At 50.6% G+C, this 23698-nt stretch overlaps 10 protein-coding genes across 10 annotated transcripts; 4 read left to right on the forward strand and 6 right to left on the reverse strand.

Moving 5' to 3' along the window:
- Positions 1–110: 110 nt before the first annotated feature.
- CABS01_07528 (uncharacterized protein) lies at positions 111–4253 on the reverse strand (the record flags this gene model as incomplete). The annotated part of the gene is made up of 4 exons (XM_060540890.1): positions 111–548; positions 633–3421; positions 3489–3563; positions 3716–4253. 4 exons carry the CDS (start codon positions 4251–4253, stop codon positions 111–113), a joined length of 3840 nt encoding a protein of 1279 aa, XP_060403058.1.
- Positions 4254–6133: 1880 nt separating this feature from the next.
- Positions 6134–8502, reverse strand: CABS01_07529 (uncharacterized protein; the record flags this gene model as incomplete). The annotated part of the gene is made up of 2 exons (XM_060540891.1): positions 6134–8357; positions 8480–8502. 2 exons carry the CDS (start codon positions 8500–8502, stop codon positions 6134–6136), a joined length of 2247 nt encoding a protein of 748 aa, XP_060403059.1.
- Positions 8503–9722: 1220 nt separating this feature from the next.
- On the reverse strand, positions 9723–12283 carry CABS01_07530 (fungal specific transcription factor domain-containing protein; the record flags this gene model as incomplete). The annotated part of the gene is made up of 4 exons (XM_060540892.1): positions 9723–10437; positions 10509–10838; positions 10909–11041; positions 11098–12283. The coding sequence occupies 4 exons, from the start codon at positions 12281–12283 to the stop codon at positions 9723–9725; spliced, it is 2364 nt and encodes a 787-aa protein (XP_060403060.1).
- A 349-nt stretch (positions 12284–12632) lies between these two features.
- Positions 12633–14292, forward strand: CABS01_07531 (uncharacterized protein; the record flags this gene model as incomplete). Its single annotated transcript, XM_060540893.1, has 4 exons — positions 12633–12825; positions 12888–12897; positions 13289–13576; positions 14256–14292. The coding sequence occupies 4 exons, from the start codon at positions 12633–12635 to the stop codon at positions 14290–14292; spliced, it is 528 nt and encodes a 175-aa protein (XP_060403061.1).
- An 899-nt stretch (positions 14293–15191) lies between these two features.
- Positions 15192–16970, reverse strand: CABS01_07532 (dihydroxyacetone kinase; the record flags this gene model as incomplete). The annotated part of the gene is made up of 1 exon (XM_060540894.1): positions 15192–16970. The coding sequence occupies one exon, from the start codon at positions 16968–16970 to the stop codon at positions 15192–15194; it is 1779 nt and encodes a 592-aa protein (XP_060403062.1).
- A 481-nt stretch (positions 16971–17451) lies between these two features.
- On the forward strand, positions 17452–17985 carry CABS01_07533 (ribose 5-phosphate isomerase; the record flags this gene model as incomplete). Its single annotated transcript, XM_060540895.1, has 2 exons — positions 17452–17499; positions 17554–17985. 2 exons carry the CDS (start codon positions 17452–17454, stop codon positions 17983–17985), a joined length of 480 nt encoding a protein of 159 aa, XP_060403063.1.
- A 1022-nt stretch (positions 17986–19007) lies between these two features.
- On the forward strand, positions 19008–19784 carry CABS01_07534 (triosephosphate isomerase; the record flags this gene model as incomplete). Its single annotated transcript, XM_060540896.1, has 1 exon — positions 19008–19784. One exon carries the CDS (start codon positions 19008–19010, stop codon positions 19782–19784), a length of 777 nt encoding a protein of 258 aa, XP_060403064.1.
- A 143-nt stretch (positions 19785–19927) lies between these two features.
- CABS01_07535 (uncharacterized protein) lies at positions 19928–20304 on the reverse strand (the record flags this gene model as incomplete). Its single annotated transcript, XM_060540897.1, has 2 exons — positions 19928–20158; positions 20218–20304. The coding sequence occupies 2 exons, from the start codon at positions 20302–20304 to the stop codon at positions 19928–19930; spliced, it is 318 nt and encodes a 105-aa protein (XP_060403065.1).
- Positions 20305–21143: 839 nt separating this feature from the next.
- Positions 21144–22091, forward strand: CABS01_07536 (N-acetyltransferase; the record flags this gene model as incomplete). The annotated part of the gene is made up of 2 exons (XM_060540898.1): positions 21144–21472; positions 21524–22091. 2 exons carry the CDS (start codon positions 21144–21146, stop codon positions 22089–22091), a joined length of 897 nt encoding a protein of 298 aa, XP_060403066.1.
- A 675-nt stretch (positions 22092–22766) lies between these two features.
- On the reverse strand, positions 22767–23432 carry CABS01_07537 (uncharacterized protein; the record flags this gene model as incomplete). The annotated part of the gene is made up of 1 exon (XM_060540899.1): positions 22767–23432. One exon carries the CDS (start codon positions 23430–23432, stop codon positions 22767–22769), a length of 666 nt encoding a protein of 221 aa, XP_060403067.1.
- Positions 23433–23698: the final 266 nt, after the last annotated feature.

The raw sequence follows: 23698 nt of genomic DNA on the forward strand, positions 1-23698 counted from the left end.
CATCTGGCTCTCGAGATCGTTGAGATCTACGTGAATGACTGTCGTAGGAAAAGAATCCTGCACATTTTCCCAGATTCATGAAGCTAGAAACAATCTGTCTCTCCTTCCTCCTAATAGGGTTCTTGAAAGGTCCAGCAATGAGAAGCATCTTGGCATTCGAGACCAAGATCCTTACATTCCAGGCAGATGACGAAGTCACCTCCATCGCACAAGCTACAGGTGTAGAATGCCTGCTCATCGGTACAAGTCATGCAAATATCACACCACGCTGAATCGCAATCGAAGTTCGCCCCTTGTGCGCCAAGCTCGTTGTTCTCCGGAATATGAATCTTGAGCATCAATGCATGTTGCAAGACCGATTCGATGACTTGGGTGCTGCCACTTTTTCGTGCCCACCACATCGAGCTTCGCCCTAGTCCATCTCGAGACTCAAATGATCCCTCGTCGACTGAGAGCAGATATTTGACGGCTTCTTCATGCCCATTGCGACAAGCTGCAGATAATGGGGTTGATCCATACTGATCCGTGATCTGAAGGTCCAGTCGATTCTGAGTGGTTAGTATTTGGATTAATTCGTAATGCCCGCGGGCCGATGCATAAAATACTGGTGTTCGGCCACTGTTATCTCGTACATGGGTACTGCACTTAGGGCTCTGAAGCAGCAACTCTGCAACTTCTGTATGCCCGCTCAGAGCTGCAGCGTGTAGAGGCGTCCACCCACGCTCGTCAGTTAACCCTACATCTACTCCCTCAGCAAGAAGTAGTTCAATCACCCCAACGCGTCCGTTATACGACGCCTCGTGGAGTAGCGTCCATCCTGCGTAGGCTCGCAAGGAACCATCATTACGAGAGTCGCTAAGAAGCAGCTCAGCAAGCTTGCTGTTCATGGCAGCTGAAGCTGAGTAAAGTGGCACCATTCCGGCTTTGTTGGCCCGAGATACGTCGTCGCACCGACTAAGAAGTAGCTTGGCTACTTTTTCAAGCCCGCAACTCGATGCCAAGAAAATCGGTGTCCATTGGCTATCGTCCACAGCGTTCGAGTCAGCGCCATTGTCCAGAAGTAGCTCGACAATCTCTAGATGGCCACGACTTGATGCTATATGCAGCGGCGTCGTTGAATTATTGGTTACAGCTGCGACGTCGGCGCCTGCACCCAGAAGCATTTTGACGATCTCATAGTGACCACCATCAGAAGCGAAATGTATCGATGACCATTTGCTAAGATTTGCGTGGTGAACATCAGCCCCCTTCCTCAGGAGCAAGTTGACAATGTCTAGGTGTCCAAAGTGAGAGGCAGCATTAAGCGGCGACCAACCATCATTACTCCGGGTTAGAATTTCGGCCCCATTGTCGAGGAGCAGTTCAATCACATCGAAGTGTCCGCAGTGAGAGGCCGCATTGAGTGGTGTCCAACCGCCATCGTTAGCAACAGTGACGTTAGCTCCCCTTTCAAGCAACAACGCGACGACGTCGAGATGGCCGTAGTAGGAAGCTACGTGTAGTGCCGTCCAGTTGTAGTTATTTGTTTTCTCGCAGTCTGCGCCTCTATCGAGAAGGAGTTCAATAACCTCATAGGCTCCAGAAAACGAAGCTTCGATGAGAGGTGTCGACCCTGTGTGATTCGACATTGAAATATCGGCCCCCGCATCCAGAAGGATCTTTGAGAGTGTCAAATTCCCAGCGTTGCCTGCAATCTCAAGAGCTGTTCTACCAAACGGCGCCTTGGCATTCACATGATGCTTCTCGTCGTGGATGAGGCAGGAAGCAAGCTCAGTGAAGCCAAGACGGGCAGCGTAGTGTAAAGGACTAGCATGGTGAGGTTCAGTTGATGAATCAGCTCCCAAACCGAGCTCTACGCTATACTTCTCAAACAAGTCACGCCACATTTCCCAGCTGGGATTGAGTTCATCGAACAAATTCATCATGAGCATTGTCAGTTCTTCGTCTTCCTCATAACCGACGGTGGAATGCTGATACCATGAACTCGCGGCGTAGTGTCGGAATGACCCCTTGACGCTCACTTGAAGGTTTTCTTCCTGGGTGCTTTCCATTTGAACCGTCGAATTGATCTTCTCTTCGAAGTCCCAGAAGTATTGACTGTTGATGTAGCGAAGGCAAAGCTTTGCTAGCCTGCTGTTTTGTTGAAGCTCGTTTAAGACTTGACTGTTCATGCGAATCGATAGCGATTGAGATGAAATGTTGCAAAGAAAATGTTGTTTGACTGAAAAGTGAGTCAAGTGCACCGTCCTTGACCCCCTGTTAGAATCCGAAGATGTACCTCGAACTTCCAAAAGCGAGCCGCAGGGGCTTTGTATTTCGCTTTCAATGAAGTCGTCATCAACTTCATCGGGCAACTCATCCTCAGGGAAGTTGAAATCTTCCTCGTCGATCAACATAGCCTCGGAGATTTCGTTGACGGTCAAGGGCCGCAGAGCAAAAGCCGCCCATTGTAATAGAGAATAGGCACGTTTACGGATCGGTTCTGGTAGTTTAGAAATGCGTGTCCAATTTCGTTCATAAACATGATCAAGTCCAGACGGTATTTCATTGATCGCATCCTCAAGTTGCTTCTTGTTCTTCCAGCTGCGCAAGGAATCTTCGTGTAACTTGACCCAGAGGAGTTGGCCATTGGACCGATCCGCAAGCATCTTGGAGATACCTTCTCTTGTTGCTTCGTCCTTTCTCGGCAGCTTCTTGTCGACAATACTTCTTGCGTATCGAGCAACGTCGGATTGCACGTCTTCAGAATCGATTTTGAGTTCCTCGCAGTTTTTTGAGCACATCATAGCACTTCGAATCTCAGGCTCGTCCCGACTGACAACTAGGAGGCGAGATGCTGTGTTGGTAATTGCCCCAATCACGGTGTTGAGAAACTTCCCCAAGGACTTCCCGTCATGCGGAGCCTTCCCCAACCAAGTACACTCATCCAAGCCATCCAAGACCAAGATGGCTCCAGGTACGACTTGCAAAATTTCTCGAAAGATACTGACGATTTCTGTCTCGGTGGCGAATTGTTCGTTTTGAGCTAGCCACTTTTCTCGCACCAACTGGTAGGTAGTCTGGTCGGACGATGCCATCTGGTGGACCCATGCTCGAATCGCCGCATAGGGATTGTCGCGGCTTTCGAATTCAGATGACAAGAAGAAATAGACCACAGGCGTCTGGGATATCGATCTCAAATGTTCGATGATTCTCGCGCATAGAACAGTCTTTCCAAACCCGGCTGGTCCATTGACCCATAGGAGCCTTTCGGTATCATCGACAATTTTACACGCTTCGTTTAGAGCAAGCCACTCAACGAATTCGGGACGGTCAATAATCCAATCACACGTCCCATTGATTCTTCTCTCTTTGGCTTCAGGAAAGAGATCGTTCGGCGGTGGGCATGCTAGCCAGGCCCGAAGGTCTCGTCGAGTCTCGGCTGCAGTCGCCGGCGTCAGTCTTAATCGCAGTATTTCGGGAAGTTAAGGCGAAGAATCTCGATATACCTTCCATCTCCCTTTCCAACCGAGACAAGGTCTGTCGAAGCTCGCGAAGCCACGTCTGTTTCTCAATATCGTCATCTAAGCCAGATGGTCTTGTCAGATTTGTCTGATCGTGAACTTTCGTATGTGACAATTCGATATCAGGATAGTACAACTAGGCTATCTCCAGCATTGACAGCCGATGCTTGAACTGTGCTTGAGCTCAAGGGGACGCGGGCGTAAAGACACACCTATTCCATAAGCACAAGTCTCATTGGACTTATTGGTAGCTTCCCCATTTGGAAATGAACTATCTGGAGGAACCAGGTTGTGCAGATGCTGGACGAGAACTCCGAGGTTTTCGACTTGAGAAGTGCGTCTAGCCTTGCCCCTCAAGGACCAAACAAGCTTTTGCCTCCTTGATTCTGATGACTTTGGAAAGGATTGGATGCCGCGAGTGACGGTTGCTAAATTTTCATCCAGCCCGAGTTCTGATGTTGTTACGTCACCACAGATTGCCTTGATGACACTAAGCAGCTCTACTGCCATCAAGCGGACCTGCGGGTCATTCAGAGCGGTGTGGTGGTCGTTCGAGAGCTTCCCTTGCCGGAACCCAACATCGCAGGCCCATTTTTTGAGGCGAAGCTTTTCCGCATCGAGCTGTACAGCGAGTGAACGTGAATCACGGTCGAAATCTTTATATATGTCGACTCTCTCGATGACATCTAGACAAGTGCTCAGAATGCCCGCGAGCCCAGCGATTCCGACGGCTAATCCAACCGGCTCCATTGTCATTGATATTGAAATTGGACTCGGAATTGCGATGAGAAAGAAATGAGGCTGCTGAGGCTGCCACCCTTAGATGAGGGGAAATGGCATCCCGCTCTTGTCTCTCCTGTAGCCTCGTTGATTGGGCCTGCATGCAGTCATCTGCCCGGGCATTGATTGGTAGAGAATCGATTGCCGCCCAGCACAATTCTTTTTTTTTGCCTGCATTAGGCCAAGTTCAACGTGCCACAACTTCACAATCCATCTGATTGTCTTTCGACTGGTGAGAGAGGATCATTGCTTGGCCGTTGCGGAGGATGCAGAGATGAGTACAAGCTAAGATATCTTAGCAAGTGGGTGACAAAATGGGACGCCGGTCAACAAATGATTATAATACGTACTTACCGATGAATTATCCTTAATTTTTCGTATTCTTCTTGTTTCCAAGGTCTCTTGTTGCTTTTATCTTGCAGTTACTTATTGGAGAATAAATGGTGCAGGGCGCTGAGCCGGGAGTGTGGTGTTGAACCGACTACCAGGCATTGAGATCTTCCGCTTGACAAAAACAAAAAAGAAGAAAAGGAAGAAGAAAGAGAGGTATTGGACAAGATGGGAACGGCACTACTGCAAAAGGTGACACTTCCATATTCCAATGGGCCAAGAACATCAGCATCGTGAATGGTGTGGACTTCCACATCGTCTTTCTCCTACATTGCCTCGATTACTTGGATACGGCGGGCAAACTCTGCCAGACCAACGACGATCTCAAATGGGCTCGAGCTACCACCAGGAACAATATCCAGCATGGTACCTTCGATACAAAGAAGCACTTGCTGAGGCTCATCTTTACAAATCGCCACGTCCGAGCATTTTTTATGCGGACCTGTCGAGTCTTGCAACGAGTGCTAATGAATCTCTTTATAGCGTTTGCCCATCGGCGTAGACGACGTCGGCTGTGATTGCGATGAGAGAAGATTGGCGTATCAAGATAGAGTGTACGATATGATCTACAGAACGTCCGAAGACGACTTGTTCAAAAAAGCGAATATCAGTCGCGGGGAGTACAAATTGCGGAAGAAAGCAAACAAGGCTTATGCACTCAGCAAAGGGCAAAGGTCACAGGTACGCAAGGCAATGGAAGCAATCCGGGAGGGGGTTGACGCAGCGCTTCAGAAGGCATCACTCAAGAAAAATCTACCACTCCGCCAACTCCCAAAGACTCGAGGAGATGTTATATTCAGCTACTATTTGTTGGCTCCAGATGAGATCGACACATGGACAAGCATCCAAGACGCTGAGGATGATTCGGACAACGCCGTCGACATGGATAATCCATTTGATGGGTCATGAGGTGTTCATTTTTGGGTGCAAGATTATAATTCTCCTGATGGAATTACTGCGAAAGCACGTGGACCCATCAAAAGAACGAGGTCCTTCATCACGAGGAAATCAACCCTCTTGGAAGGGGAGATTACTATCGGCCGCCTCAACATTGGCTTCGTCGACTGCCTTTGCCCGCGAACCGTAGGGCTCTACGACACCAGGTCAGATCACTTGTACGAAGGTCACAAGGTGAAGGTTCAATTCATCAACGATGATTACCTTAATCTTGATTTGGACTCTACCATATTTGCAAACAATTCCGGCCCAGAGTCGCCTTGGCCATCAACTGTCAAACCAGATCGCCGGTTTTACGGAGTCACAAAGACTAAGAGACGGAGTCTTCTGGACCAAAGAACTTGGGAAGGAGGAGGCACGAGTCAAGAAGAGAGGACACAAGCTCCACGCGTGACAGGAAGACGGAGTGCAAACTAGCCAATCTAATGGGGGCGCATTACAAGACTCGGTGCTCTCAATGGAATATAACTGTGTAATCATCTCTATCAATGGAAAACTAGCGCCTAGAAAGTTCCCACGACAGTAGCATTACGCGCCGTCGAGGCAAGCTTCAATATGACCTCTTCTCCCTTCCACTCCGCCGCGCTACCGTCGACGGTGACATTCTTGAGTTGGCTCCCTTCTGGAACCCGCAGCTTAACCCAGACTTCAGCTGGAGGCGCCTTACTGAAACCTAAAACGGTCGTGATGGTAGCCGCCTTCTCGTCCAGCTGCATATCGAGGTCGACTGATCCCCATTTGGTCGGGGCTCTCTGTACTCCGACCTTACCCTTGCTAAGCCATTTCCTCGGAACGCCTCGTCCAACTAGCAAAGCATCCTTGTCGGGGTGATCGAATAACAATGCTGCTCTAAGCAAGACGGGGACCGTAAACTGGGAAGGCTGGCAGTATGTGCTGGAACCACCTCCAGTTCCGGCAACTTCAGCCGCAAGCCATAAGCCCCTGTTATAGACATGATACCGATGAGAGTATAAGAAGAGCACAAACTCATCAAGGCGGTCCTGGACAAGCAACGAAAGGGCGTATCCATATGAAATGAAGCCCAAGATGTCGCGAGTATCAGACCTAAGGGGCGTGACGTTGGCAACGACACCCACGCTAGTAATTCCGTAGGCGCGCATGGAGTCAATTACCATGTCAGTATGGTTTGATGAGAGCACTGATGCTTGAAGCAGTTCCGAGTAGACCCGGTGCGGCCACCACTGAGAGGATGCGTCTCCCTTTTCGGCCAGGTCTTCGAGAACATGGGTTGTTTCATTCGGCAGGACAGGAACATATGCAGGTGTGAAGTTCCTTTGGATCCATTGGTCCAATTTGAGGGATGTCTGGTTTATGAGCTGCTCAGCGCGAGTGTTCCAGTCGTTGGCATGGTCGGCAAATGTCTCAATCTTGCTAAGATCTTTAAGACCGCGAGCAGCGAACGCCGCATTGTTCCAGTATGGTTTCTCGAATCGCCATGCATCGTTTCTCAGTGCAGCATCAGATTCGCTCCAGCCAGAAATGAGGCCGTAGTATGGATCATCTTCAGGGAGCTTCAAGTTCTCGTCTTGGCGCGCGGTGAGCATGTTGGCCCAGGCGAGGATCTTCGTCTTGTACTTCTCCGGAAACGCAGTGTCGCCCGTGTACTGGACATAGCGTGCGATCAAAGAAAGTGACATGCCGAACTGGGGCACGGCAGGCCCACGCATCTTGATGGCTCCGTTGTCGTAGACATACCAGTCCATGTAGTTCTCAAGGATGGCCTTGGCCTGAGCAAATCGTCCCCAGGCCAAGTTAGCTGTGAGCGACATGGTCATGATGTCTTGGAAGCCGTCATATTCTGATCCGCCATAGTCGCGTTCAAAGGCACCGTACCTCGGAGTGACACCTCCAGCGCGACCAACAAGCTCTACAGCAAAGGCATGTTTTCCAATATCCGACCAACTCTCATCCGGAAGAGTCAAAGATATTTCGTCTTTGACGTGCGAGTCCCAGTAGTCGGCGAACCGCATCAAAGCAGGGTAAAAGTCATCGGCAGTAGGATGCGCCTTCAAGGGCAGGAACTGCTTGTAATCCAGAGCATACTTCTGTGCACGCAGGACTCCGCCCTTGACATACTTGATAGAGAACCAAATGTGAACGATATCGGGATCTGGAGAGTCGACGTCGGCGAATGTAGTGATATCAACCCAGTCGGTTGTGTCAACGAGGCCCCGGTAAATCTTTCGAGAAGCAGGCATCCATCCGTTGAGCAAGCCATCGAAAGTGTAATTAGAGTGAGTTCCGTCTGCAGCCTCCGACATGTCATTCCAGGGTGCGTAGTTCTTTGTCATGGACTGCCAGTCCAGGGCCATCGTATCGTTAGCCTGGACGTTTCCAAGGTACACATCCCACGGCAGGAAGGACAGGTCGATGACGTCGCGAACGTGTTCCTCAATAGGTTCACCATCTTGGAGAAGACGCTCTGCCAACACGTCATTCTGCTTGAGATTGACATCGTTTGCAGGATCCAGGCCAAAATATGCGTCGACCGTTCGGTTGATAGATACAGACTCGTCCGTGGAGGCTTCAACGTATCGCTTGATCTCTCTGCGAGTTCCAGAAGCAGACACCAAGACGAGCGGGCCATCGAATCGAGTGATGTCTTCGTATGCCGTCCATGTTTCCCCCTTGTAAGTAAAGGTGTCGATGGATGTTAGTCCATCAACGGTCGTTTCTTGTCGAGGATTCAAGTGATCCGCGGAAGTGCTGTCGGGAAATCCAGTATAGTCATTACCGGAGAATTGTGGCACCTCATGGTACGGTTTTGGGTGCTTGACTGGACCTCTTCCGGCCAGAGATGTAAGAAGAAAGACGAGAAAAAGAGTGACTTGATAAAAGAGTGACGAGGCATGGTTGCAAATTTTGCCCAGAGGGCACTGATAATCCCTAAAACGAAAAAACCTAGCCTAATTTCCAGACTGCCAACATCGCAACTTGGGGTTTTCATTGATTTATACTGCATAGCAGTCATCAATTCCTGTCAAAGCCGAGACTATCATGGGCGTCTCGTACGCGTGCACCGAGTCAGGCAAATGCGCTAAGAAACGTTAATTGACATCATGCCGCATTACCGGGGAGAAGTCATATTCTCCTACGGTTTTTTGTAAGGAAACAACCCAAAATCTCCCCATCATCAAGTTGAAGGAAATGAGGCATGGGGTCCCGAGAACTCTCTTATATTAGATAAGGTTTTACTTTTTGCAGTCTTGCCTATATAAGAAGGTCTCAGCTTATTTGCTCGCGAACCATAACTTGAACCATATGCGCGCGGTCCAATCCCTATTTCTGAACGCTATTTCTCATTTCTAAGATTCTTTGAGTTGAGTAATTCTCACTACATGCACGACCTTATGTATTCAGCACATAAATCCTTGACTTCGTGTAGTGGATGTTGCTCTTTCCGCAAATTCCGGCGAAGATTGAAAGGGGGCTCAGATATTAGAGTTGACAGGGATACCCGTGGACCTAGCTGGTGTGGCCGCTGTCTAGTGCAGAAACGACCCCTTTGGTGGAGTTCGTTGACACTGTTACAGTTCGCTCACGGAAGTGGAAGGCCAGACTGGCTCTTCATTTTCGGAATTGCATGTTGTCTGCATTTGCAGAGCAAGCTTTAAGATCATTCGAATCCGATAATCGGCCTTGATGAGACCCAAGTAGAGATCCGACGATTATTTTTGGAAGTGAACTTCAATCAGTCTGAGCATGGGAGTCACCAAGTGATTCTCGAGCAGTGCAGACTCGACGCTTGAGAACTTCAAGTTGCTCCCGAGGTCCAAGAAACTCGGGGTTGGTTATTGAACTCTCTCAGTGCACAAGACTATGTCTTTCAACTGATTGCTACACTGCGGCAGCACCACGGTCTTAATTTGTAATCTGGGCTCTTGTGCTTGTCCAGTACGAGATGGTGATTTATCGAGCAGAGGTTGCCAACCCCATCATTATCGAGAATGTACCGGCGATCTAAGATCTCATAATGGCTGTTCATATTTCACTCATGGACTAGGAATGCTCGTCTCAAGACTCCAAATTCGTGATATACAGCGCATCTGACAACTCTACATCTTTTCGTCATTAATTGTACATCCATGGACAGCCACTTCCGTCCATGCACTCGAATCCTGTTCCATCCTGAAGCCAATCTTGGTCCAGAAACATGCAACCATTACCGTTTTGATCCAGCGATAGCTGCTCGTGGAAGCCGATATCAGCCGGTATATCAAACACAGACTTCGTAGCAGGTTGTTGGCCTTTTTTCAAATCCATAAACTCCCCAAGCTCTTCCAAAGGAGAAAAATCAATATCAAGAAATCCAGATACCCCTGGCCGTATCGTACACCCAGAGCTCATGCTGTTCTCAACCTCTTGCGCCGCCCTACTTGTCTCCGTGGCTCTCTTCTCGGCCTCTTTCGCGGACCTCCACTTTTCAATCAAGCTTTCCAGCTCGGTGCTGGCTTTCTGCGCCACGGGATATGACTTTCCGAGCTCGGATAAAGCTTCAGTGGAACTCTGAAGAAGAACTTCATGGTTGCCTGGTTGTCCTGCACGAAGGTTGAGGAGATGAATGCTACCTGCGATGAAAACAAAGTGTACAATCGATGGCGGCATCTGTCGCATATTGAAAGATCGTCTGTAAGTCGTTGCGAGCTTTGTGATGTTTGCTGCTGCTGTAGCGCATGCGTGTGTGGAGTTGAGAGCCGAAGAGTTCATGTTGTCGACGTTGAGGAATTTTGAAGACAATCGGAGGAATGGCCGGTGGAGTAGAATGAGAGCAAAGTAGAAGTTCATTCTGCGTGGTTCTTTAGCTCCTGTTCTTAAGGCTTGGCTGGCACGATCACACGAAGTCTTGAATATACTTACTGCAAGATGAAGACATGGGGCTGTGCCAGGATATTTGAATCGCTGGACCATGTCAAGCTTGTAGGAAGATCGTGATGCCACTGCCATAGGGCTCTGTGAAGTTGTGATGCTTTCAATCTCATCTCGCTCGTAGATGAGTGCCGCCGTTGACGGTGGATACTAATCAGTATCTTAGAACACAGCACTGAGAGTGTTGAGGTGTGATGTAAAAGTGACGAAGTCGATTCGGCTTCGTCTTTGCTGACGCCTTTGAAGGGTCGCTCAGGTATGGGAATGGTGATATCCCACTCCATAAAGGAGTTTGGTCGCCCACAGTAAGCGCTGAATAGGCTGATTACAATTGACTGTTAGTCACACGACTCGCTGCTGGGAATGATCAAGTCCGGGTTGGTGTACTTACTTGTCTTCAATGTGGCAGCCCCAAAATACTCTCCTTCTGAGATCGGCCATCTCCTGGCTCATCTTACCAGACGCAACAGCTTTAGAACAGTCCAGATGTAGGCCCAATTTACTCGCCATTCTGAAGGCAATGCCTATAGTAAAGACATTAGTGGATGGACATATCTTTGTGACTAAAAAATGCTCTTACCACTGTACATCCAACCAAGGGAGTTGTCCTTCATGGCTCCATATCGAGAACCAAGTATCAAAGCCGCCTGGACAGTGGAAATGGTCGGGTGATCCATCTCTAGATCAAACATTGAGCGTGCTCGCTTCGCAAAAGTCTCTCCGGCGACACCGCCGGTAGAAGTAGAGTACCGCACGACTCCCTTGTCAAGACTTATCATCGATGCCAGAGCCATGATTGCGTACAACAGACATGGGGTATAAAAGTTTCGATCGCCGCGGTGTCCTTCACTGTCGTCCCAAATTTCCCGATGGCGGAGGAATAAAGCACGATCAACGACGAGGAGGTGAGATGATTGCCATTTCCAGAATAGGTCTAGCAAATGGGACACAATTGGTTCTGGCTCGGGAAAGCATTCGAGAGCACCGCGAGCTTGTCTGCTCGTGTCGTCCTCAAAAGGAGAGCCTTCCCCACGTGGACTCCTTGATCGAGACTGATTCTCGGAGTACGGGAATAGGGTCACAGAGCCAAGAAATTGGTCAAAGTCTTGCATACTATCGGGTGTCCCAATCTCTTCGATGACGGGAGGGACGCTCTCGGAGGCGCAGTCAAAGTCTGGCCTGCTGGGGCCTGAGAAGGAGATCGATCGGATGCCATTGTGTGTGATGTCGTCGGTCTTCGGTCTGTTTTGCCCCGAGAAGGATACAGATCTTGAGTGTGAAGCGGGGTGAAGCTCCTGCTGCGACGTCACAGCCCAATTGTTCTGTCCTCCCTCCGGAGGAGAGATCGATATCGTCATATTTTGAGTCCCCGGACTTGAAGAGCTGGCAGGGCTTGGGAAAGCACGTATCCTCGCATCCTGGTAGTTGTCTACAGTCCGACGTGCCTGTTCCATCAGACAATCCGAAACTTCATCCGTCTTGTGCCGTGTGACCGGGAGCTCTGGGTTTTTGGAGACGTTCTTGACAAACTCCTCTAGTGCCTGCATTCGCCGTTGCAGTGCCTTGGTCTCGTTCGGTTGTCGTTGACTGCGCTTATCCTCGCCGTAGCGGACCTCACACTTTTCGTTCTTGTTTCGACATGAGGTGCAGGACCGGTCCATTCGGTCCCCCGAGCTCAAAATTTGAGAGATGTCGCATCGTCTCTTGTCTTTCTTGCATCGTACGCATGCGAAACTCGCGCGGCTCGCGTGTCGGTCTCGGGTCATGATTGGAGTTGTTGAAGGTTGCTCAGTTGCGTCTGCTTTCTTTCTCCCTTCTCCAGTCAGCGGGTAGGATGTGGGAGCAAGTATCAGAGAGAATTGAAAGATTTGAATCTCGTGGGGGGAGGGCGGTCACGATGAGCAACAAAGTCAGGTACGTGGGGGTATAATGGGCCCAGAAAAAAGTGCGACACACGACAGCTAACTTTGTTTTGTTGGTCACGATCTACTATTCTAAGATCAGAAACGGCGGGCTTGAAGAGCCCCGGCATTACCCATCTTGGATTAGGACCCTTCGTCCAAGCACAAATCGCAACACACCCCCCTAGGTAAGGATGATGGTAAGCGTGGCTATATGCCCGTGTCATTGGTGAAGGGCAGCCAATTGTCGTCAACCAACAGCATTGGCACTGCAATGAAGTACGTGGAAGGCGAGAGCTGTTTCTCGGCAGCTACCACTGCGGCACGAACACCGGACGCCAGACGCCAGACGCCGCGCAGTCCGGGTAATCGTAGGATGAGGGGGAGGCAAACGGCAAACGGGAAAAGTTGACAGACTCCCAGGGGTTTGACTTGTAAGACATCCTTGTGGAGTGTTTGGCTCTTTCAGTTCCCGTCTTGTCAGTTATTGGCCCTGGTCGATATGTACACATGGGCTTGTCATGGCTCCGATCTCGGCATGATCTTGCGTACAGATTCCATTATCGAGGGAATCGAATCTGAGATGCGTGTATCAGTCTATCCAAACTCCCGGTGTCAGCATTGAACTATCCGTTTGCAAAAACTCACGGTGAGCAGAACGTCGCTAGATCCATTCAAAGGAGCCTCAAGTCCCCAAAAAACCTTGCCCCCGCGAACCCCCAGACTCCGCAAGTTGGACCCCCTTGAACTCAAAAAGGATTGACCCGGCCAACCCGCCACTGAGATCACGTCTGTGCCCCGGACCTCGGATTGCCCAAACAGGTAACCCGGCGCATACGATTTCCCCGGGACCCTCAAGCGCCCCCATAGTTCCGGGTCTAGTCTCATCCAACAACAAAACATTCGCGACGTTGAGGTTGGTAAGTCCCAGTTTTCCTTCCAATATCCAAAAGTCTGGACCTCAGGAGAGCAAGGTCGCATGACCACGTCAAGGAACAAGCCAAGAGCTGAAGCCTCCCGGCAAGCTCGAACAGCTCAAAGCCTCGAACAACAACCCAAGAGATCCGGCCGCTGGAACACTTATGCGGGGCAGGCCCCGCAAGATGTGTTCATGTGTACAGCCTTTTCTCCCGGGGGTCAGAGAGACGGACGGTGGGAGTATGTCATAACTAATACGAAGCCTGCGGAAATGTGGCAATCATTCACATTCCCACGGCTTCCCCCCTCCCGGAAGAATGCCCCGGATGCGAGCCGCAGCCAATGCGAACGGTGCGGAGACGTGGCAAAACTTTTCCGCAATTCTGGGGAAAGGGGTCTTTCTGATGTTACGTCTTTTTGAGAAACTCGAGCCGCTGTCACTTAGAACCCCGGTTTCCATGCCTGCCCTAGGGGAAATTGGCGTGTGTTCGGGAGCGGAGCCTCCGCCGAGCCGAGTTCCCGAACCGAAGTCATCCTGTCAACACGGGCGAGGGAAGTGCCATCGTGAGTTGGTCATCAGGCAGGTTGGGCCATGGCCCGGTGGGAGCGCGATTACAATCAGCAAATTCATACGGACTTGCCTCTAGATTACACCGTTGTATGGTCTGTGATTCAAGTAATGGACAATACACATTGAATGTTGGCTGAACCCAAGGGAGTGATGCTATGTGGAGTTACATGTATGACCCCTATGCTGATAAATAGATCTAGTCGAAAGGGGACTCTACCAAAGAGCTGAGAGTCGTGGTGAATGACATCGACTGAGGATCAAGTTACCTAAAGCCGGCACGGCTATCAAGTGAGAAATCTTTCCTAAGATAGAGCGCTTGTGAACTTACTGAACAGCTTTCAGCTACAGCATGATTCACGTATTCGGCCTCTTCCAGCTTCGCTAGTGGTCCCCTGTTACCTCTATTGGTCAATCTGACCTGCCACAAGGACCTGATAGCTTGACAGTTTAATGGCATATGCTGCTTCCCTGTCTTTCCCGGCAGTTTGGGCGCCCTCAGGAACGGCCACTCGGGTTCCGACAGCGTGGATGCTCGCCGGCAGATGAGAGTGCTAAGCTTCTGGGCAGAGCCTTAGTCTACCATGTGTAAAGTGCTTGCATGTCGCTGAAGCCCCTGACATCTTTGATCCATTGGCGAATCAAGCGTCGGGATGAGATAGTCAACTCGGAACGATGCTGTCATACCAGCTCCGAGGCCGCTTGTGGATCATGATCTCAGGGCTAACAGGCTCCGACCCGATGGCTGCAGTTTGCTACTTCGATCAGAGCTGGTTTCAGCAACTTAGAGTGTTGCTGCGGCCTTGGGTATGAGGCTGTTGACTGACAACTCTCACCGTGTTTGTAGTGAGTGTATGGCGTGTCTATTCGTTTGCCCCAGATCGAACCAAAGGCTAGACCCAGCAGCTTGTAGAGCTCCGTACTTACTCAAATACTCATAAAGCCCAGAGTGGCAATATCACCATAGCTGACCATCTAGCCATGAGATCGACAAGAAACTATCAATCATTCTATGGTGGACTGCCAGTGGTATAGCACTTCTCCTGGTGTGTAATAACGGTGGCTCGAGAGACCAGGCTAGAGTGAGTACGGAAATGAGGCTTCATGATGATGAACTTGTCATTGTTTTGGCTAAGTTGGCGAAGTTCCATTATTAGGCCTGTCATGTCGGTTCTCGGAGTTGCCAAAAAAGTTGAAGCGAGATTGAACATGAAGAGTTTTGGTAAATTCAATCTAACGCTATATTATATGTGAAAATGAAGGTACGAGAAGATAGGCTCGGAGAATTCATGCCATGCCGGATTGCAAGCCCTTGATGGCAACCATTGCACCCCAAGCACCAGGATCGGGGTGGAATGACGTATCCTTCCCAGACGCTGCGACATACGTCGCACGACCAAGCTTAGCCTTTGTCTTCCTCGTGTACTCGGCTCCCTCGACAGCTGCCTCGACAGCTCCCTCGAAACCCTTGCTGCGAATTGCATCAACAAATGGGATCAAGACATCCAGGATCGTCCGGTCTCCGATCTTGGCGGGTGTGTAATGACTCAAATGCGCAAGAGCGGACGTCAGCGCCAGTGTCCAGAGAGGCAAGATACCTTGCGACTTTGCCAACGACGCGTTCTCCTCTACGGAGTTGCTGAGCGAGACGAAGAAAATGCCGAGGATACCACCAAGCGTGCCACCCATCTTGCTCTCAACAATGTCCTCTAGCTCGTGAAGAACTGAGACGATGGATCCCTCGGCTGCGATACCCTTGTTGTCTAGAGCATCAAGGAGATGCGAAGCGCCCGTTTTCAGGGTTTCACCGCAGTCGCCGTCACCCATCACCATGTCCCACTTTGTCAGATCAGGCTCGGCTTCAATGACTGCCTGGCAAGCCATGTTCAGCATCGACCTGAGCGTTGCCGGGTCCATTCTCACGTCGCGGTCGGCCTCAATCTTCTTTGGCTCTTCAGGAGGTGACTGCACGAACTGAAGTTTTCTGTCGCGGCGGACAGCTTGAGCGCCAGCCATCGACTCCCAGTGTGTGTTGGTCTTGAGGTCGGCGAATTGGAAGATTTGCTCTGCTGAGAAACTGCACTTCTTTGATGCCGCTGTGATGTTCATCAAGGAGATTGAGAATGCAGGTGCGTTGAGAGAGGTTTCGAGAGGGCCGGAGTACACCCTTGACGGTCTGATGTTCCACTTGGTGTCGAGCTGCTCGAGGAGCTCGTCGACAAGAGCGCCCATTTCCAGGTAGGAGATGCCTCCGAAATTGCTGACAAGGAGGATCGTCTCGTCGTCGTTGTTGAACTTGACATAAGCTCGGTCGTGATCCTCCTGGTCCAGGCAGTACCGCAGCAGCTGGTCAATCAGGCCCTCTGCAGTAGGCGCGGGCGAGACCTTGCTGTAGCCGGGCTCATTGTGAGGTCCGGTTCCCACCTCCACCTCGTCGGCGCCCAGACGAGCGTGCTCTGTGCGCCCGGGAACATGGCAGTGGTCCATGGTGGCCGCGATGGACACAATTTCGGACTCGACAGAAACACCAAGCTTGTGGATGTCATCGAGAGTGCCGGCCTTGACGCCAGCTGCTCCACTGATGACTTTGAGAACACCAATCTGCCCGGCAAGACCTCTGCGTCCTACCAGGCTACCACCTGCCTTTCCAACAGACACATCGTCACCGCAGATGATCATGCGGCAGTTGTGCCCACGACTCCGTGCCTTTTCTGCAGCGAGGCCAAAGTGGAGGCAGTCGCCGGTGTAGTTGGTGATGACAAGGATCGTGCCGACATCTGAGGGCACACGCTCAATAGCAGACTGAATTTGCTTCGCAGACGGGCTGGCAAAGATGTCTCCGGATACGGAGGCCGCCAGCATGTTATTGCCGACATAACCTGCCCATGCGGGCTCGTGGCCGGAGCCACCGCCAGAGATGATGCTGATTTTGGACTTGTCGTATGTTGAGTCAAAGACCACACGGTTTGACTGGTCCAGACCAAGAGAAGGGTTGTATGAGATGAATCCTCTAAGGGACTTATCAACGAGTCCCTCTGAGGAGGTAAAGATGTGGCGGTCGGACATGATTTGTGATGGTGCTTCTATCTCTACTTATGTGTAGGGGTATGGGATGTCGATGAAGCTCACGAAACGAATTGCAGAACTGAACAATATGAGCTTCCTTTGATATTGAGGTTCGATTTGAGTCTGATAATTATCACAGAAAGGCCCATCCTGATGCTGACCAGTCGATATCATATGTGGTGTGGTCGGTTGATGGTGTGCGATTTTCCGGGGACCCAGTAAATCGGTCGTGGGTGCGTCTCGACCCCGGATTTCCGCAGCGGAAGATCGGCTAGGGGGGTGAGCCATCCGCGACAAATCACACCCACACCGATGCACATGGCGGTCTCGACGCTTTATAAGTAAGTATTGTAAGTCGTGGCGGTAGCGGCCTTTGGTACTTTCTTATACTCGTCTCCAGACATCCGAGAAATCAAGGAAATTTCTATCTCCAGATCCGTCTTCAAGCTTCACCACCCCGCATCATACAAGAACATTCAAGATGGGCAGCAACCCCGTTTCCAAGTACCGCATCGTAGTCGGATGCGACGTAAGTCAGCAGAAGTGCCTTGCTTCTCAAAACATGAGACTGACACCCAAACAGGAGGCTGGCATCAAGTACAAGGACACAATCAAGGCAGACTTCGAAAAGGACGCTCGCGTTGAGTTCGTCGAGGATGTTGGAAGCCACGATGGCGCAGACAAGACGGCATACCCTCATAGAGCCGCCGCCGCCGCGCAAATGGTAGCCGACGGCAAGGCCGACCGCGCGCTGCTCATCTGCGGCACGGGGCTCGGCATGGCCATTGCTGCCAACAAGATCAAGGGCATCCGCGCTGTAACAGCACACGACAGTTTCAGCGTCGAGCGTTCAATTCTGAGCAACGACGCGCAGGTGCTGTGCATGGGTGAGAGAGTCATTGGTTTGGAACTCGCAAGACGACTAGCGAAGGACTGGCTTGGGTACACATTCGACCCTACGAGCAACAGTGCGGAAAAGGTTCACGTCATCAAGAGTCTGGAGGCTACAGCATGAAGCAGTTGTTGGTTGCATTCCTTTTAAATAACGATTAATAAAAGCGTTCATTCTTCTTCTAAATATTCACCCTAAACCACAGCTTTCGCAATGACGAGCTCAGGTCTCATGTGAATCTGCGATCTCATACCCTGCGCCCTCATGGCACACATCTTGAGTCATCGGAAACTCCCAATAACTTGGTTCTTCATTCAGGCTTCGTAGGATGATATAAATGTTGGTTGCTCTCACATGAACGTCTTGGCGAATGATGTTCGAGGCTACATGCAGAACCCGGTATACGCACCATTCGGCAGATCCTGAGCCCGGAGAGTCGTGACAAGATCGGGGCCGGTGCGCGGCCCTACTCAATGATAAAGAAGTACTTAAGAGCGCAAGAACCCCTGCTTTTCTGTTTCTACGATCTTTCACTCATCCTGTTCACTCTCATAAGCGTGACCAGTGAGTCGAAGTCAAGCTCGGGATGAGCTTGATTTAGAAGCAGCAGTAAGTCGGATTACAGGTGAGCTAGTTGATTCCTCACATACTATCCATCATATTGTAATTCCAATTTCCTAAAGACTCATATGTCCTTAATTGTGGTGTTCGTTCTCTCAGATGTCGTTCAAACTCTCAGCATCGACATTGAAGCTCGCCATTCCCTATTTCCCCAAGTCTCGATATTGGCGGGACAAGATCTAGGTGAGCTCCGTCAGCTTTCCCAGCGGAAATTTAGGTGCACCTATTGCAAACGAAGAACGGAGAGATTGCAAATTCTCCGAATCTTGGATTGAGAACTTCGTCAACGTTTGATGCCATCGGACAACCGGGAAGCTTGACGATACGATGGGGAAGATTGCCGCAACGATGGGTCGAGTGACCGGCCGCAAGCCCCTCTAGGCGGGGCACAGTCCCGATTTTCCGCACTATTTGAAGTGCATGGCCCGGACGCTTCGTTCTTCACACGCAGCTGAACCCGTGAAGCAACAGGTCAACGAGAAGCCACCAGCAGACACTGCGCACAGAAGTTCCATACCCTCAAGATGACGACATCACCGAATAGGAGGCTTATCGGTCTTTCAACCAAGATGTACTTCCCGCTCCAACGCACGCTCGACTTCATCGCCACAGTTCAGACACAACTAGCCGCTCTTTCTCCAACATCTTTAGAGAACATCGACATCTTCATCATCCCCGATTTTATCTCCATCCATCCCGTCAGTGAAGCCCTCAAGAACTCAGCTGTGCCAATCCGGTTGGGTGCACAAGACTGCCACTGGGATGACTTTGGAGCTTTTACGGGCGAGGTCAGCCCCGCTGTCCTACGCGAGACGGGCGTCTCAATCGTCGAGGTCGGGCACGCGGAGAGAAGGAGAATCTTTGGTGAGACCGACGAGACCGTGGCCAAGAAAGCCGCAGCGGCAAGCAGGAATGGAATGGCGCCTTTGATCTGCATCGGCGAAAAGACAAAAGGAGACTTGAGTGTCGCACTGGGAGAATGTCAAGTCCAGATCGACCAGTCCCTGGCAGACGTGCCTGAGTCGGCGGAAGTCATCATCGCGTACGAGCCAGTCTGGGCAATTGGCGCAAGCGAACCGGCCAGCGAGGGCCACGTTATTGAGGTAGTCAAGGGTATCAGAGCTTTTGATAGCGTGAAGAGGAGAACCGGCACGACTAGAGTCATCTACGGCGGCAGTGCTGGACCGGGCTTGTTCGAGAAGCTGGGCGAGGCCGTCGACGGCCTGTTTCTTGGGCGGTTCGGCCATGATGTGCCAAGATTCCTCACTACCGTATCAGAAGTGGCTTCTTTCCAGGCTTAGACTCGATTATCTCAAAAGTTAGACATATGATAGACTTTGCGAATTTTCATTCGGGTCATTTCTAGACATAGTGAACTTGATTCCGATTTCTTTTCCTTTTCTTTGGGCGGCAAGCCAAATGCTGTACTGGATTCTTGCATCGCTTACAGCTCCGCAGATTCTCTTCGCGCTTCCGAACCTCCAAGCGCCCCTAGAAGCCCCTCGTTTTTCGATGGCCAAACATTGCCGACGTTGGGCAAGGCCCGAAGAGTGTCCAGATTGTGATTCCCAGTCTCGATAACCACTCCAGAGAATATTGCATGATCGAACTTCTTCACTACTTTGGTTCTCTCATCTTCTGTCAACTTGTTGATGAGAGCCTCTCTATCTTCATCCTGTGGCGCAAGCAAGTGTCAGCGCATCTGAGCACAGACGGTGGGCATTGGGAACACACCTTGCTGCTGCCAAACTCGACGATGAACTTTTCGCCCATTGCGAAGACAACACATGTGAATAAGAGTGCGAGAGGGTATGATCGCATTGGTCCAAAGCGGTACCGAAGTGCGTTTGGAGACTTCAATGTTGTTGGTGTGAAGTTAGGTTGCCCAGTGGCGTGCCGCCAGAAGAGCCCGTGATTACGTGCCCATAGGTGGTGCAACAATCACCTTCCTAAAAGGGATTCACAGTATCAACTTGCCTTTCAGTGCGCGTTCCTGTAGCGAAATACTTCAAGTCCCGTTCTCGCTCTCAAATTCCATTCAGAGTCCATACCTTTTTACAGTTAATCGGACGCAAGAGAATTCCGCAGGCCAGGTTAGCAGACGCCCTCTTTTATACTTCTGGAAGCGGATTACCTACCTAGTAGACCAACAGTAGCTCAGCTCTGCGCAAATGGGTGTGTGGGTTTCTCAGCATAGGTACTATCCCTTGTAAGCAAGACTCGCTCAGCGGCTTTAGAAATGCATCTGATTACTGCTACTTTGACCAAAACATTCACTTTCCAACTTGCACTGGTCTATCTTTGTTCTCTTCGGCCACGTCGGTTCCGAACGGCCCCCAAGAAGACATTAGCCGATGGTCGTAACGGTACTCGTCTTGACCACCAATACATGGCCGACATCGCAGGCCTGCGCCCTTTGGGATGCCCCACGTCATTAGTCCGTGTAGAAACTATTACTCACGCCAAAGAAAACCCTCAAGCTGAACTTCGCTGGAGCTAACCAGACCTGCATTTGAAGTTGCATCTGCATTGTATCAAAACACGAGCACAGATTGGATTGGTAATCAACTCATAATATCTTTCGAAGAATTTCTCAAAACTTACGTTAAGCAACTCCTTCCTATTTACATGCCCTATTCTTCCCAGAGTTAGCATTCACGATGTCGTACACCGAGGAGCAAATCGACCGGTATCTCCACCATATCAACTACCCGCGGGAGAAACATGCGTCAGATCGGTTGCAGCTCCTAAAGGATCTTCAGGCTCATCAACTTGCCCGAGTTCCTTTCGAGAGCTTGACCTTGCACTACTCGAAGCACCGCCTTATTTCCATTGATCTGGAGGACCTCTTCGACAAGGTCGTAGTGCAGGGAAAAGGCGGCTATTGCATGGAGCTCAATGCCTTATTCGGTGCCGTCCTCAAGGGGCTTGGGTTCACAGTCGTCAGCGTTGGTGCAAAGATCAAAGGCGACGAGAGGTTCGGCGGATGGTAAGCACTCATAAAGGCTTTTAACAACAACTCGGCGCTGATCTCTGACAGGTCCCATATGCTCAACCTCGTCACCATTGATAGTCAGCGTTACGTAGTCGACGTTGGTTTCGGCAAGGGGGCGACCATGATTCCCGTACCCTTGAACAAGGAGACCGGCCACGAGTTCACCACCATCGCTCCTCTGCGAGGTAAACTCGTCTACCAAAAGCTAGACCAGAACACGGATTCGAGTCAGCGCATGTGGGTGTACTCGTCAACCGACACCGCCGACGGCCCCTTCCGAGAGCGCAACTGCTTCACGGAGCAAGAATTCTTCCCTGAGGACTTTGAAGTCATGAACTACGCCGTCATGATGAGGCCAACTAGCTACTTTGTCAAGACGGTCCTGTGCATGCGAACGATTCTGAATACTGAGACAAGGGAGGCAGAGGGTACCATTGTGCTGCATAAGGATGAGGTCAAGCGTAAGATTGGCGATAGAGTAGAGCTCCTGGAGACGTTGAATAGCGAGGCGGAACGCGTGCGGGCTATCGAGAAGTACTTCTACATCTCACTTACACCCGCAGAACAGAAAGCCATCAAGGGAATGCCTCAGGAGTTATTGGAGAAGAAGTAGCAGAGCTAAGCCGGAGTTGTGACATCTTCTCTTCTGGAATGTGGGAGGAATTCTTTGGCTCAATTATCGTCGAATCTGGGCGCGCCAACTGCGGCTTTTTCAGCTGCTAACTTTATCAAGTGGTCAACTTCCATATTTATAGATAGCTCGCCTAAGCATCCTAGCCTGTAAGTTCTAGACACTGAAGAAGAACTCGTTGCCCAGACAATTGACTTGCGGATCTCTTGAAGAATCTGTCATTTCGTTCGAAGTCGGCCCAAGTAAGATGCTAGGAGCATCTTGCCAACTCCAGTCTATCTCATCCACCCCTGAATCAAAAGTAGGGTAATTGGTGTAGTGGCTCGTGTGCTGAAGATCTTCGTTCCGCAAAGTTGCATGTTCTTGGAGATGGAGTTGTTCCTCCTGGGCCTGTTCGACTCCGCCAGTTGTATCGAAGGCCCCATTCCCCGATTCCATATACTCATGCGCCTTGTAATGTGTAGACTTTCCTGATATAAAGGGCATGCCATGACGTATGATGTTGATAGTGCCGAGTGCAGGAACTTTGATCCGCAAACACCGACTAGTACGACAAGCATCTCCGGAGCTGTCAGCAGATGGGCTCTCCAAATACCTTGCCGAGCGACTAGCAGCATCCGCTTCCATATCCAACAAGGCTTTCAATATAGAAGCGGTTTACTCCAGTAGAGAGCCGCTATCGGAATGGTCCACTTCCAACATGAGTCCAATGACTTCTTCCATCAAAGCACGATCACTCGCTCTCTGATGGACGAGAAAATCAACCACATCAGCGTCATGATTCCATCTTTCAATATGCGCGAGAAGCAGACTGAGGCACGCCGTGAAAGCGGAGAAGTCAATGGCTCTGAAATAGAACGAGATCTCGTTCGCGCATCTGAACTTGATGTATCGACTTAGGAGCTCGCGGCTTGCGTTTGAACGCGCCGCTCTGCTGTATTCGTGATTCGCGCGGCAATTGGACCGTAACATGTACGGGAAATGTAGGAGGATCAGCAGATTGAAGTGCGTAATCTGGAATAGAATCCGAAGGGTGGTCTCGAGCTTTTCCCCTTCACTTATGATTGCAGGCTGCTGTTTAAGTCGTGTGTTTGGGACTAGCCACCAATCAGGGGGCATTTCTTGAGCTGACGTCTGCAGCATTTGGTCAATTTGTTGCGTGACACCGTAGTCCTCAAGTTGGATGCTCTCGGTCCTAGTAGTGATGCAGCGCATTATCTGACTGTGACGACGTTCAAGGTAGTCGCAAGGAGATTCCTCAGGGGCGAACTTGTGCTTTGCTGCATACGGATCATCGAGAGTTGTAGCAGGTAGGCCGAGCATTAGAGCCAAGTACCTCTCTTAACTTGATATCCTATGCCCAAGTTACCCCGAGTTGAGTCTGAACTTTGTTTCCCATTGACTACTGAACAGCACATACGCGGTCATTTCGTTCGCGATTTACAGCTGCCTCCCCTCAATTCCGGTCATCCGAGTCCCCGAAGTGGCCAAGATCGCGGTGCCACAGAAAGCATGACGTGGACTGGGCGGCTTCCGATTCCGCAACACCGCAGGCTCTGTGGCCGGAGGGATGAACATGATATGAAAAC

This window comes from Colletotrichum abscissum (assembly GCF_030869225.1).
Source record: "Colletotrichum abscissum strain IMI 504890 chromosome Unknown Scaffold_16.1, whole genome shotgun sequence".
NCBI lineage: Eukaryota > Fungi > Ascomycota > Sordariomycetes > Glomerellales > Glomerellaceae > Colletotrichum > Colletotrichum abscissum.